At 57.4% G+C, this 12,823-nt stretch overlaps 1 protein-coding gene across 1 annotated transcript in view; it reads right to left on the bottom strand.

The window, feature by feature from the left end:
• Window positions 1-8,048, bottom strand: part of ALX4 (ALX homeobox 4) — a 40,202-nt gene extending 32,154 nt beyond the window's left edge. The window contains exon 1 of the mRNA XM_007181107.2: window positions 7,598-8,048. Coding sequence (XP_007181169.1) covers window positions 7,598-8,048 — 451 coding nt within the window. The remainder of the gene's footprint in view (window positions 1-7,597) is intronic.
• Window positions 8,049-12,823: the final 4,775 nt, after the last annotated feature.

Here is a 12,823-nt window from a genome sequence, read left to right as displayed (position 1 = left end):
GCCCCGGCAACCCCAGGAGCCCATGGTGGAGCCCACCTTATTTCTGGAGGAGGAGACTGCAAACATCTACCCTGTTTGTTGCATAGACTGTGTGGCTTACTGGATGGGTTACAGTGAAGGGAGACAGTGGGCGGGGTCGGGAGGGGCAGATACTCCCCAACTCCTTCTTCCCCTGCCCCCAGCCGGCCACAGGGGGACTCTGCCTGCCACTCGGTGAGTCAGCCTCCCTGAGAAGCCGCGACCAGCGACAGAGAAGGCCACAGGCCATGACACACAGGCTCTTCGTCACCGCCTCCTGGCCCGCGACTCTGGTGGCAGAGCCTACAACACGCGCGGTCGGGCGGGCGTAGGGGGGGGCGGGGTGTCCGGGATCGTGCACAGGTGTTCACCCTCGCCCGCACACGGCTCACCTACACTGGCTGCACCCTCGGAAACTCTGGGGAACGCACGCCTTCCACATAGGAGCACACACAAATTAGTATGCAGGGTCCCCTGAATCACCCTGGGAGAGCAGGACCGGGACCCGATGAGTATGGGCGGGGCACACCGCTCCGCGTTCACGATGGACATGCGCTCACACAAACCCCCAGGCCTCCACCCACACCAGCCAAGGTACTGGGATATGCTCACAGGGGCACTTAACCACACTCCGGCAACACTCCAAATGAGACACCAATTCTTCATTCATCCTTCCAGCCAGTACACATTTCCTATGCCCAAATGTATACACCTGGAAGGACAGAAGGTATAGGATAGCAGGGAGCTGCTCGCTGGGTGTGTTCTAGGAGAAGGTCTGGCACATGCTAGGTGATCAGTAAATGCCAAGATAGGGAAGATGGGTGCAGACAGGGGACAGGAGTGGTGGAGGGGCCAGGAACCCCTGAGCCCCCGACTTGAGCCTGGTCGCTCGTGAGCAAAAAGACACCCCGTCCCTCTCCCCTCTCCATAGTGAAGCCCCAGCCTGGAATCTAGAGTCTGCATTCAACTTCCGCTGCTCTAGGACCGCCTGTCCACTTGTCCTGGGACTACTGCCTACTGGGTGCCTGCGCCCCTTAGCACATCCCAGGAAACCCTCAGGACACGTTTCCACTTCCAGGAAAGCCTTTCCCGGCACACTCTACCCCGATGTCTCCTGGACCAAAAAAAAAAAAAAAAAAAAAGTATGTAAGGGTGAGGAGGGCAGGGAAACAGGGTGAGGGGGGGTCCAAACTGGTACCAGCACAGTAACCCCTAGAGGGCCTTTGGAAATCGTCCAGACTCCTGCATTTCACAGAATTAAAATTCGGACCTAAAAGGGAAAGGGAAAGGGGAGGGATTTTCCCAAGGCCATGCAGGGAGTAGAGAACACCGTGGTGGAGACCCGCCGCCATCTCAACCCAGAATGTGCGCCCTGCCTCGCACGGGTGCCAAGCTGGACCTTCGCGCCCGGCCCAAACCTTCCACAGCCTCTCAATCTTCTCCGCCACGGCCCTTGGAGAGCTCGGAGAACCTGCTGCTCTGCCCCGACCTGGGTCCCCGGAGGTCCATCTTCGAGGCGCTTGGGGCTGACGCCCAGGCTTCGGGACCCCCAGTTTGGAAGGAGAATCCGCTCTGAGACAATCTGCTTTAAGAATCCGATGAAACGCGCGCCGGCTCCCTCTCTTTCTCCAAAGCGCAGTGTCGCCCACACCCAGCAGCCCCGACCCTGCGGTCCCCAGTACGCGCAGCGTGGTCCTCGGGAAAGACAGGTACTTGGCAGGCAGTGGCACCTCTTTCAGCGCCCCATCTACCCACCAGTACCTCCCAGTAACCCTCCTGTCCTCACGCGCAGTGAGCCTTCTAGCTGCCCGGAACTGCCCGCTGCTCAGCATCGCCACCCCGTTCCCCAGCCCTTGGATGCTCTGAGCGTGCTCTTTGCGTGTCTCTTTTCCTCTCCACTGAGCCTCAACTCCCCTTCCACCGCTCCCTCTCTTCCCTGGTGCTGCTGGTCTGGGGTGGGATGGGGTAGAGAAGAGGGTCTTTGCTAAGGTGGCAGAATGCACTGGGGATGGGCGGGTGCACAGGTCCGGTGCATTTGGAGCTCCCACGACACCTCCCTGGACACACTGGAGGCTCCTGTCGCACCACTGAGTCCAGCCTTTGTAGGGAGACCAGCTTCCAGGCAGCATGGCATTAGCTGCCCCGGGCTACCCCGCACCCCTGTACTGGGTGAAGAAGGAGCATCTTGAATGGAGTTGGGGGTGTTGCCGCCCATCTGCACGTGTGTAGGCTAGAGAAGATGGCACGGGGCTGCACCTCTGGATGGAAGGTCCCTGGGGGCCTCCAGTAACTCTGATCTCTGAGAAGCACCAGCCTACAGCTGGGAGGCCTTGGTGGCCACACAGAAGTGCCTCCTCTTTCTCCAGAAAAGCCCTGTTTTGAAAAAAGGGCCTCTTCTCACTGTCTAGTCTGAACAGAATGCTGGCCTGTGGCACCCACAGCTCCGGAGCAAAGGGCGAGGGTGGGGCGGTGTCTTTCACTCTAAACTTGCTGGCTGATCATCAGCCCATAGCTGAGTCCTCCCTGTCTTGGTTTTCGAATCTGATGACCTGCCTTGTCACCTTAACAACGCCTGGCGAGCCCCGTAGCTGCGGGAGCACGTGGCCAGGTGGCACCTGGCAGGCGGGGTCCCGATGTGGAGTCACGATCTCACCACCTCACCCAAAACAGTGCCTGTGCCTAGGTCCTTCGGTTTGCGGGGGGCGGGGGGAGCTGAGGACACTGAGGCTGCGGGTGCTGAGAGTTCCCTCAGCCAAGCATTCTCTCGCCTCCGGCCCCCAACTCCCCTCTCCCTGCAGTGAAAGGCACACCCACTCCAGCGCAGCCTCCCCATTCTCCATCCCAGGCCCTCGGAGCCTCGCGGGCTCCCGACAGTTTTCACATTCTGTCTCTGCCTGCTGCTCCGGGCACCCTGGTCCAGGGGTCGGCGGAGAAGCCCGAACCCCACACAAACACCGGGACTCCAACCTCCTTTCATACCCCGTACATGCAAAGGCCCTTCTACTTCCATTTCATATTTCAGTTTGCCACCAAAACAAAGCCGAGGGCAGACTTGCGGGAAGAGAGAAAGGGGCTGAGGCCAAGGTGAAAAGGTATGCCCACGGAAAAGAGCGCCCAGCTGCTTTCTGAAACGAAGGTTCTCGGGGACTACGGCAAAAATTTATGTATGGTACTTTTAACTTGTTTTCCTGCTGTGGCCCCTCTTTGCAGCGGGCAAAACTCGGGGCATCGGCGACTTCATGAGAGCCTTGCGCGGCAAGGTTCCCGGCGCAGTCCGTAGTTCTCTCGAAGAGTAGGGACCGCGCAAATCCGGGCGTACAAGGTCAACCTACTCAAGAAACGCCGCTATCGAGAACAAGGGGCGCGCGGGGTTGGGGGGCTGGGGGTGGAGGGCAGGCTCTCTGGCTTCCCTGAAGTCTCTTCTGAAATTTCCTTACAACAACTTAAAAAAAATCCCCCCACCCAAAGTTTTCGTTTACAGATACAATACGTAAATGTCTTGATCCAAGTGGTCGTTATACAGCGAACAAGTATATAACAATTCTTCAAACTTTCCACTTAACTGTATATAAATTATAATAAAGAAAACTTTGTGCGCATCAACTGATTTAAAATAATACTAGACCTTTAATCCAGGCCTTCTGTTTTTCTATTTAAGATTGTATGTGTTTAGGCTGAACTGTTAGAGCAGACTGGCGGCTATAGAAATGAACAAAGTAAAAAATTAAAAGCATCTTTCTTCCTCTCCTCCCCCACCCCCAAAATTGACCGGGGGTCGACGTCACAGCTCCCAGGCTTGAGTTTTCCCTCCATCATCCCACAATCACCCACGGGCTCTTACGGCTAATGTGCAAGCCTCGGTTTCTCGCTGTCTTTTTTTGGAGGGGTGGGTCTCTCTTACACAAAACACACCCCGGTTCTTTGAGTAAATTCGAATATGACCCAGGGGGAGTTTACACATCTTGTGGTGTGTGGATTGTGTTGGTGGGAGAAAATAAATATCTCTAGCATTCAAACTCTGCGTCTAATTCGCCAAATCAAGACCAGCCCCTCGGCGGTGCCCCAGGGGTCTCCGGCCCTGCCCTCATCTCCCCAGACCTCTGTGCTGAGAGCGCTGCCTTCGCGGACGGCTGGATGGGAAGGTAGCAGTCGGCTAGCAACGAAAACCTGCGTGCACCGAATCGAAAGCGAAAGAGAAGGAGGTAGCAGGGCTGTTCTCGGTAGCGTTCCGGGGCGCAAGGCCAAGGCCTGGCGGGCCGCACAAGCGGCGGCTTGGAGAGTCGTCCGCGTTGGGAGCGAGGTGCCGGGGTCCCTACTCCCGCGGCGAGGAGGCTCTTCGCCCGGCTAAGAAACATCGGCCTCCAACCTGGCGTGTCTCCTGGGGCCCATGCAGCCTAGGATGGGCCAGGGGGCAGGGACTTCGGAAGGCCGAAGTGTGAACCCGGAGCCTAACAGGGTCGATTGCAACACGCGAGGACACAGTGGGACTCTTCTGTAAAAACATGAATGTCTCTGCACCCAGGGGGGACTGTGGAGTCCCATTGTTCGTCGCCCTTTTAGTACTGATGGGGAAACGGAGTCTCAGGGAACGTCTGCAGCCAGGGAAGGTTTCTCACCTCCTCTTTCCCCATCTCCGAGAAGTCCCACCACTGGAGACCTGAGGCGGCTGTCCTGCCCCAGGCTCTCTCACCGTGGCCCCAGCACAGCCCCCAAACCCGCACCTTTCCAAGGAGCGCTTGGACCCAAGGACTGGCTCCCTGGGCTGACGTCCCAAAGGAGACCTCGGACCCTCTCCTCCGCTTGGTGCAGTTGCCCAGATGGAGGAACTGGCTTCCTGCCCGGGGGACTAACAGAGCTGGGAAGGAGGTTGCCAGGTCAAAGCTACCTTGGGTGGGAGCCGAGATCAGCCGCAGCAAGCCTAGCACCAAAGCCGTGTCTGTCTGCCTCTGCCTTTCCCCAAGCTCCTGGGGACATCCGAGGTTTTTTCCTTAGACTCGTTTTCCCCCCTTTGGAGTACATGCTCTCACGAGTGTGGCAGAGAACCATGTCAGAGTATGCTTCAGTTTCCCTGCTTGCTGGCCATCTAGAGAGCCCGCTCCAGAGGCCCTCCTCCCAGCTGCCTCTGTAGAGATCAGAACCTCACCTCTTGGTGCCTCGGTTTCCTCCTCTTGGACCTAATGTGCCTAACTTTTTTTCTACAGGAGCCAGAAATCTCCTCTTGGCCAGAGAAACAGCAGCTGCTGAGAGAAGGAAAAGAGTAAGCAGAGCTGTTTGTTGTCTGTGGCTTTGCCCTGAGCAGTGCCTCCATCTTGGGCATCAGGGAAGTGGGGTCCTGTTGGTGTTTCTGAGCTGCCTTTTGTCTCAACCTGCAGCTTTTGGCTTTGCCTAGCGCAAGGTCGGGGGCCTGCCCTGTCCTCACAATTGGGTGCTTACAGGTTCCAACGGCACAGAGGCCGACGGTAGAAACGTGGAGTGGGGAGGCTAGACTCTTGCTCTGTGGGGGAACATTTACTACCCCATGAGGCCTTACTGTTATCTCCTCGTGATGCAGATGAGGAAACGGGGCTTTAGAGGGATTTCTTACTCTCAGGTCACAGTGTGGGCTGCCCTAGTGGCTACTGCCTGTAGAGGATGCATTATGCAGGCTGGCAGTGGGGGCCCAGCAGGGCTCAGAGGCAGTGCTCGGAGGGGTCTAGCTCTTTCCCCTTTCCCTCTGAACCTGAAGACATTTCCAAATGAGAGGTTGAAAGCAGCTCAGGAGCTCTCCTTGTCTAATTAACTCAGCCTCCTCAGAAGCCCCACTGGTGAATTTCTCTAACACATGAAAAACCAGTGCGGTGGGAGAGAAAACATCCGAGTCCCCTGGCTCTGCACAACGAACCTCCACGGGTCCCTCGGTCTGTGACTTGCTCACACCTAACATTCCCAAAGGACAGGGACCAGGAGGGGCCTGGGTGAGGCCAGGAGGAGGGAGCCTGATCCCCGGGGCTGGCAGGCTGGTGCATGTGGACGGGGCGAGAGGCCCTCTCCACCTGAGTGTGGAAGGAGCACCTGTGTGGAGCTGTGAGTGTCTGTGATCCGAGTGCCTGATCTCATTCCAACAGGAAGGTGGAGAGGAAAGGTGGAGGAGGTGGGGAAAGCCACCGGATCTCTCTAAATCTGCTCAGTCTGTCCTGTGGGTTTGAGAGTGTGTGGCTCTGTGCGAAGCCACATGAGCGTACTTGGTGTGTGTGTGTGAGCGCGCTGCTCATGAGGAAGTGGTTGTGTGTGTATGTGTAGAATCCAAGTGTAGTCAAGTGTATGTGTGAACGTTTGTGCGTGTCAACGACCACTTAGTGGACTAGTTCTGAGCCTGTGGGGAGCCAGATCCAGGCTGAGTGTAAGAAAGCGTTTGCCATGGGTTGTTTCCTAAGGTTATTCCAGTCGCCAAGGCCTCCACCATGTCCCACCTCTGTCCCCAGGCCTGGTGTCTCTCCATCGGGCCTGGATCAGTGCAGCCAAAGCCATTGTCCTGTCAGAACCAGCTCATTTCCAGGGCCCTGCCTGAAGGCCAAGGCCCCAGGGGGAGAGTGTGTACCCAGGGCTCCTAGCCCAGGGATTTTTCTCTCCCTTCTCAGTTTCTTTCCCTGCCAGCTTGGGGCTCACCAATGCCGATTCTGTGGGAGAGGAGGCCTAGGCTCCTCAGCTGCTCTGGCCTCAGGCCGCCCTTGAGAGGCTCTCTCCTCCACTACGGTCGCGGCGCTTCGGGGCCCAGGCCTGCGTCCTGAGGCCGCCTTCAAGGGGGCTTGGAGGTCATTTAGGCCTCAGGTTCCCCGTGGGCCCAAATCAGGACCCAGAACCTTCCCTCTTGCCCAGCACTGCGGCGCCTGGAACTCTGTGGCTTTCCCAGCCGGTCGGTCCTCAACCATTGTTCGGAGGCCGGCCGCCTCTGGGGATCGCCGGAGGAGAAACGCTCGGGAACTCTGGTCGGCCCGCCTGCCTGCCGCGAACCACCTCGACTCAGGTCTTCCGCGGCCTCAGGCGTCTCTGGACCCGCACGCGTGTGGCGCCCCCGTTCCACGGCATCCCGGGCGCGCTCCGCCAACTGCGCTCCAGGCTCCCGGCCGGGCTCCGCACCTGCGACGCTCCCACCTGCGGCGCCGCCCGAGGAGCCCCCTAGCCGGCGAGGAGCGCGGCCTCGGCAGCCCCGGAGCCCAGCGCCCGAGCGCTGCGCTGCGCTGCGACTGTTTCCCGCCGCACGCCTTGAGCCGGTGCGAAGCATCCGCTTCAAAGTCGGCCCGGCGGGCAGCGCAAAGCAAGTGGTTTGGGGGAACGGCGAAGAGGGGAGAAAGAGACTCCAGGCTGAGTTTAATAGCCGACGCTCCGCGCCCTCCGCCGAGCGATCTGAAGGGGGCAGGAGGGATCCCCTGGTCTCCTCGGAGCGGTCGATCCCCATTTTCGGACCCGAAGTCACACGCAGCTCGGCCCCGCGCCTCCCCAGCCCTACAACTCCTGCCTCCCGCAAGCCGAACGGGTTTTGAAGGTGCCGAAGCCCTGGGTCCTGGGGACCCCAGCCCGAGGGATCCGCACGTGCACTCACCGTAGCAGGGAACCTGCAAGGCCGCGTTGTGGCCGCCGCCGCCTTCCTGGAGTTTGAGGGTGCCGTCCGGGGGCGTCTTGCAGGCGCCTCGCTGCAAGTAGAGATGCGGTTGCTGCGCGGGTGGCTGCGGCGGCGGCTGCGGCTGCGGCGGCGGCGGCTGTGGGGCCGGCGACTGGGGCTGGAACTTGTTAAAGGAGCCCCGCGCTCCGGCGCCACTCTCCAGGGGTGCCGCCAGGTCCTGCTGCCCCGCGCCGTAGCGGGCGCGGCTCTTGGCGTCCCCGAATCCCTGCCCTTTGGCGGCAGCCGACAGGAAAGTTGTGCTGAACTTATCACCGCCGGGGTATGCCCTAAAAGGCGACGAGCCCTCCCGGCTCTGCGACACCGGGCTGTAGTAGGCGTCCATGGCAGCAGCCGGCGACTCGCAGTACGAGACGCAAGTCTCAGCATTCATGCCTGGCTTGGGCGGGCGACGGGCGGGGGCGCGAGCGAGAGCGCGAGGACGCCACCGCGCGCCTTGGCCGGGAGTTTGGAGAGGCAAGGAGGCAGTGGCTGTGCGCTCCGCGCCGGCCTGCTCGCTCTCCCCCCTCCTCCGCTCCACGCCTCTCTCTCTCTCTCTCTCTTCTCACCCCCTCCTCTCTCTCCCTTCTCCCTCCCCACAGCTGGCCCAGGGAAAGAACGGAGGACTGTAAAAAGATTCAGATGTTTCGGAAAGTTGACCAGATCTCCCAAACCCTCTTAAGGTTTTGAAGCGGAAAAAGAGAGAGTGAATTTTTTTTTTCTTGACTCTTTTTTTCCCCCTCCTCTGCCTCTTCTCTCTCCTCTCCTTCCACCACTAACCCCCTCCCGGCCCCCCCCCCCGCCTTAAGGAAATGCTACTAGCTCGCTCGCCGCTCGGAGGGGATTCTACCAAGAGCCGCCCAAAGGCCTTTTCGATTCAAGGCGGGGCCAGGGAGGTGTCTGGACTCCCCGGGTTCCCGAGGCTAGGCTGAGAATTGGCGGGTCCAAGCTTTGGCCTAGGGGAGGGGGGTATGCAAAACTTCAGTGACAGATTTTTTAAAATATAAAAAAACAAAACCAAAAAACCTAACAGGTTTCGACATTCGGAGTCTGATGGGCCGCTAGCGTCCGGGTGCAGGCAAGTCGTTTGTACACTTGCGTGCGAATTTGGCGGTGCAGCTGCGCGTCTTCCCACTGGTGCCTTTTCCTCTGTTTCCAACCCCTTTTCCCTATTCTCGGTTCCTCCATGAAATTAACACACACACGCAGCAGTCGTCCTGTGCACGACCACTTTCACGTCTCGTTAACTATTTCCCTTTCCTGTAAGGGCACTGGGTAGGGGTGAGGAGGGGCCCATGTTCACTCAGACACTGGAGAACCCCCAGGCTGGGCCAGTTTCCGAAGCTTTAGAACGCGGCCCCCTTCCCCCACCTCTCCCCTCCGGGGAAGGAGCCGCGTGTGCCTCAGGTAGGTCTCCGCCCAGCCGAGGGGATTTTCTGCCTGGCACACCTGAGAATGTGGAGTTGGGAGACCAGCTGGCCGCGCCTCATCGTCACGCTGTCACCTGCTCACTGCTCGGGTGGGGGTGAGGCAGTCTCTAATCTCTGGCCTCTCTGTCCCCGACTGTAAACCGAATGGCTTGGATTTGATGGGTTGTGTGCGCCCCAGGGAAAAGAAAGTTTACAGCGCGTCGAGTCCTTTCCACATGGCTAATCATCAATTGCACCTCACAACAACCGTGAGTGGTGGAAATCGGGGTCCCCAAATGAGCAAACCGAGGCTCAGAGAGGTGCGGTCACCTGGCTGAGGTCACACAGCCAGGAAGTAGCAGCGCCTGCCTTGAAACCCAGGCTGAGGTTAGTCCCTCCGCGGATCTGGGATGGTGTTGCTGACAGCGAAAACGCACAGAACAGAGGAAACGGATCTCTGACTGCGGAATGACTCAGTTTGAAGGAGACCAGTAAGAGCAGCCCTCGATAAACTGCAGGGAAAAATCCGTGGATAGAAGACGTATCTCAAGGGAGGCTGGGAGTGGGGTGAAAGGTGAAGGGGCAGAGTAAAATGAGAGAGGGCCTGAGCGCCCTGAACCCAGGAATGTGGGTCAGAAGTCAATCTTCTGCACCTAAAAGGTCTCCCTAAGAAAAAATATCTGGGGGGGGGTCGTGCTTCTACCCCCAACCTCATCCTAGCTAATCCTCACCCCCACCCCTCTCCCTTGGTATCTCTGCTCCTTGCTCTGCCGCCGACTGCGCGATCCCACATCTGGTTTCCATCGCGGCTTACCTTGAAGTGCTCGTTAATAAAGATATTCTGCAAACCGCGGCCAGGGGTGCGCAGGCCCAAACCCTTCCCCCGCCGCCCATGGGGACCCGCGCCTCTCTGGCTCGCAGACCTAAGCCAAATGAGGATCTTATAGATACTGAGTGCCTGTTGTGCCAGAAGCCATCCACAGGTCATTCCCTTGGGCCACCCCAATAATCTAGTGACGCTGGCCTCATCATACCCATTTTCCAGATGGGTAGACTGAAACTCAAAGAAACGAACTAATTTTCCAACCTCGGATAGCAAACAGTGAGTGAGCCTGCCATCATCCCAAATGCTCCTGTTCAGCCCAAGTTTGTTTTAGTTCTTAGAATCTGCCAAGTTCTGGAATCCCCCAATCTCATCCCTGCGCTTTTGTCTTGCCAATAACTTGGTATTCAGCGCAGAGTCTCTTCCTCCAGAAAGACTTCCCGTCTCTCCCAGTTGGGGCCGCATCTCCATCCTGGACTTCATGGTTGTCTGGTGGCCTGCTCGGTGTTCATCTCCACCTCAGTAGTCCGAGGTTTTGAGGGGGAAGCCTCTGCCCCGCCTGGCACCCCACAAATATTTATGGAATAAAATAGTAAAGCCTGGGTTCCTTCCACTGCTCAGTGAGGCAGTTCCCAGCATCTTTGGTTTCCTCTAGCCAAGGACAACTGGTTGCTCTCCCTCCCCCTCTTCATGAATCAAGAGACAAAATTAAGAGCCTGCTGGCCTCTCCCGGGCTGCACAAGAACAGTGAGTTCTCTCAGAGTAGGGGCCAGGCCTGCCTTGTTCACCGCAGGGCTCGGCACATCCTAGGTACTCATAAAATGTGCATTGAACGAATGAATGAAAATGCCACGTGGTCCAGTCCGGGGTCTTAGAGGCGCATTTTTGCTAAGCTGTTCCAAGCTAGCAGGCTACTCTGGTCCCCTGCACCCTGAAGCTGTCTGCTAGCACCCAGAGGGTGTCTGCAATCCTTCTACTTCTCCCCGCATCCTCCCATTCCAGGCTTAGACACAAGGAGGAAACTAAGAGAAGCAAAATACATGGGGCGGAGGGACAACAGCAAGACAGGTACAATGGCAATTACAATATTCTCCAGTAATTTCTGAGCTGCTCCGTGTTCTCAATGCAAAAAGACAAAAACAAAAAACAAAAAACAACCCTGCCGTGTTCCAGAAAGCTTTCTTTGAGCGCTGCCTCTTGCCATCTACCCACCCCATGCTTTTATGACCTGTTTAATTATGGCCTCATTATTTAACCTTTTCCTGGCCACCCCGGGGGGAATTTCAAAACCCGAGCCCTCAGGCGCAGACTTTGGTGTCCGCAGCCGGAATCCCTCCTGGTGCACTGAGGTCCTGACCCTTGGAACCAGCAGGGGGGCCTTCTACCTTCCTACGTGGTACCTTAGAGATGAACTCAGAAAGAGTGAGCGTGTGCCTGCGAGTGAGGAAGTGCATGTGGGTTTGCCTGTGACTGCGTGGGAACATTCTGGGTGTGTTGTTTTCCTCACAAAAATGGCTCCGGATCCCCCTCCTAAGTCCCTTCAAACATGTCTTTCCCCAGAGACGCTAAGTGTAGCTGGTTATTTCTCTGTGTGTTCAATCATTTGCTGATCCATCGGCCCATCCACCCCTCCATCCATCCATCCCTCTGCCATAGCTGAAAGCTGACCCACTCTCACCCAGTTCCCCTGCGAGGGTGCAGGGCACCCTTCCAGCCAGAAGTGACGTGGACGCCCCTCAAGCCCAGTTCTGGCCCTTGCCTTTGCTCTCCCAGTGCATTATTTCTCTCTCAGCTAAGGTTCTCCCTGGCTCGCTGTTTGTCCCTCCACCATTGAAGCGCCTGGCAGTATCTCTACACTTCCGGTCACTTCACCGTACCAGAACAGTTGGGGGTGGCAGGCCCCTCTGCTTCAAGTCCTGCATCCCTACCCCCTGGCACACACACACCCGGCTGCCCCTTCTCTCTTGCTTTCGCATTGTCCCGCTTAACCCTCCTGGGAGCAGATTCCCCCTTCTGTGGGCTCTGCACACAGCCTGGGAAGGGGAAGGGTGACAGAAAGTCTTTCTTTGCCAAGGCCAAATGCCCAGTATCACCTCCTCTGGGAGGCCTTCCTTCACCCCCTAGCTACTGCTCTGTCACATCTGCCTGGTTATTTCCTCCATAGCGTCTATTCTGACCTGACATTTTCTCCCACATTTGTTGACTTACTTGTTTTATTGTCTGTCTTCCTACGGGAATGCGAGTCTGTGGCTACTCTCTCCCCCGCAGGAAATACAGTGCTCAGCACATAGCACTACTCGGTAAATATCTACTGAGCGAATGACTAAATGAGTGAATGAACCAATAAGTTGAATGAACGAATGGCTATCGGAGGAGCATTGCCCTAGGCTTGCAGAGTAACTGCTCAGTCCCTGTGGCTCAGGGCTGGAGCTCTTGAGGCCAGGGGTGTAGGACTGTGTTGGTTAGAAGGTCCCTGATGGAGAAGGGAGAGCCACAACAGATGCTCCTTTATTTCAAAGGGAAGGACAGATTCGGAGCCACCCACTTTCGTCTGAGCTCCCTCCAGCCCATCCCCCACTGCACTTTCTCTGTCTTGTACAAACAGTGGAGCTGCGGAGGGAGAGCAGACCCCCTTATCTGTTATGTGACTTCCTCTGACTGCCCCAAGTCTTGACTTCCAGTGTGAGTAAAACAGGGGCCATACCTCAGTGAGTCGTGTACACTACTTGGTTTGCAGTTGCCACTCTGTAAATGCCAGGAGGCAACAAAGACTGCTCAGACTTTTGGGGCTGCTGAATGGGCATTTTGGACACCTGTAGAGGGGGCGGGAAGAGTCAAGATATGAAGGGGGAAGGCCAGGGATCTTATAAATCTTGGGCGGGAACGTTCCTGCTCTGCAGACCCCAGTACGCAAACCTCACACTCCCGACACAACAT

The sequence above is a fragment of the Balaenoptera acutorostrata genome, chromosome 9 (assembly GCF_949987535.1).
Source record: "Balaenoptera acutorostrata chromosome 9, mBalAcu1.1, whole genome shotgun sequence".
NCBI classification, from domain to species: Eukaryota; Metazoa; Chordata; class Mammalia; order Artiodactyla; family Balaenopteridae; genus Balaenoptera; species Balaenoptera acutorostrata.
The sequence above is the reverse complement of the archived record's forward strand: the minus strand, read 5'-3'. Positions and strand labels throughout refer to the sequence as shown.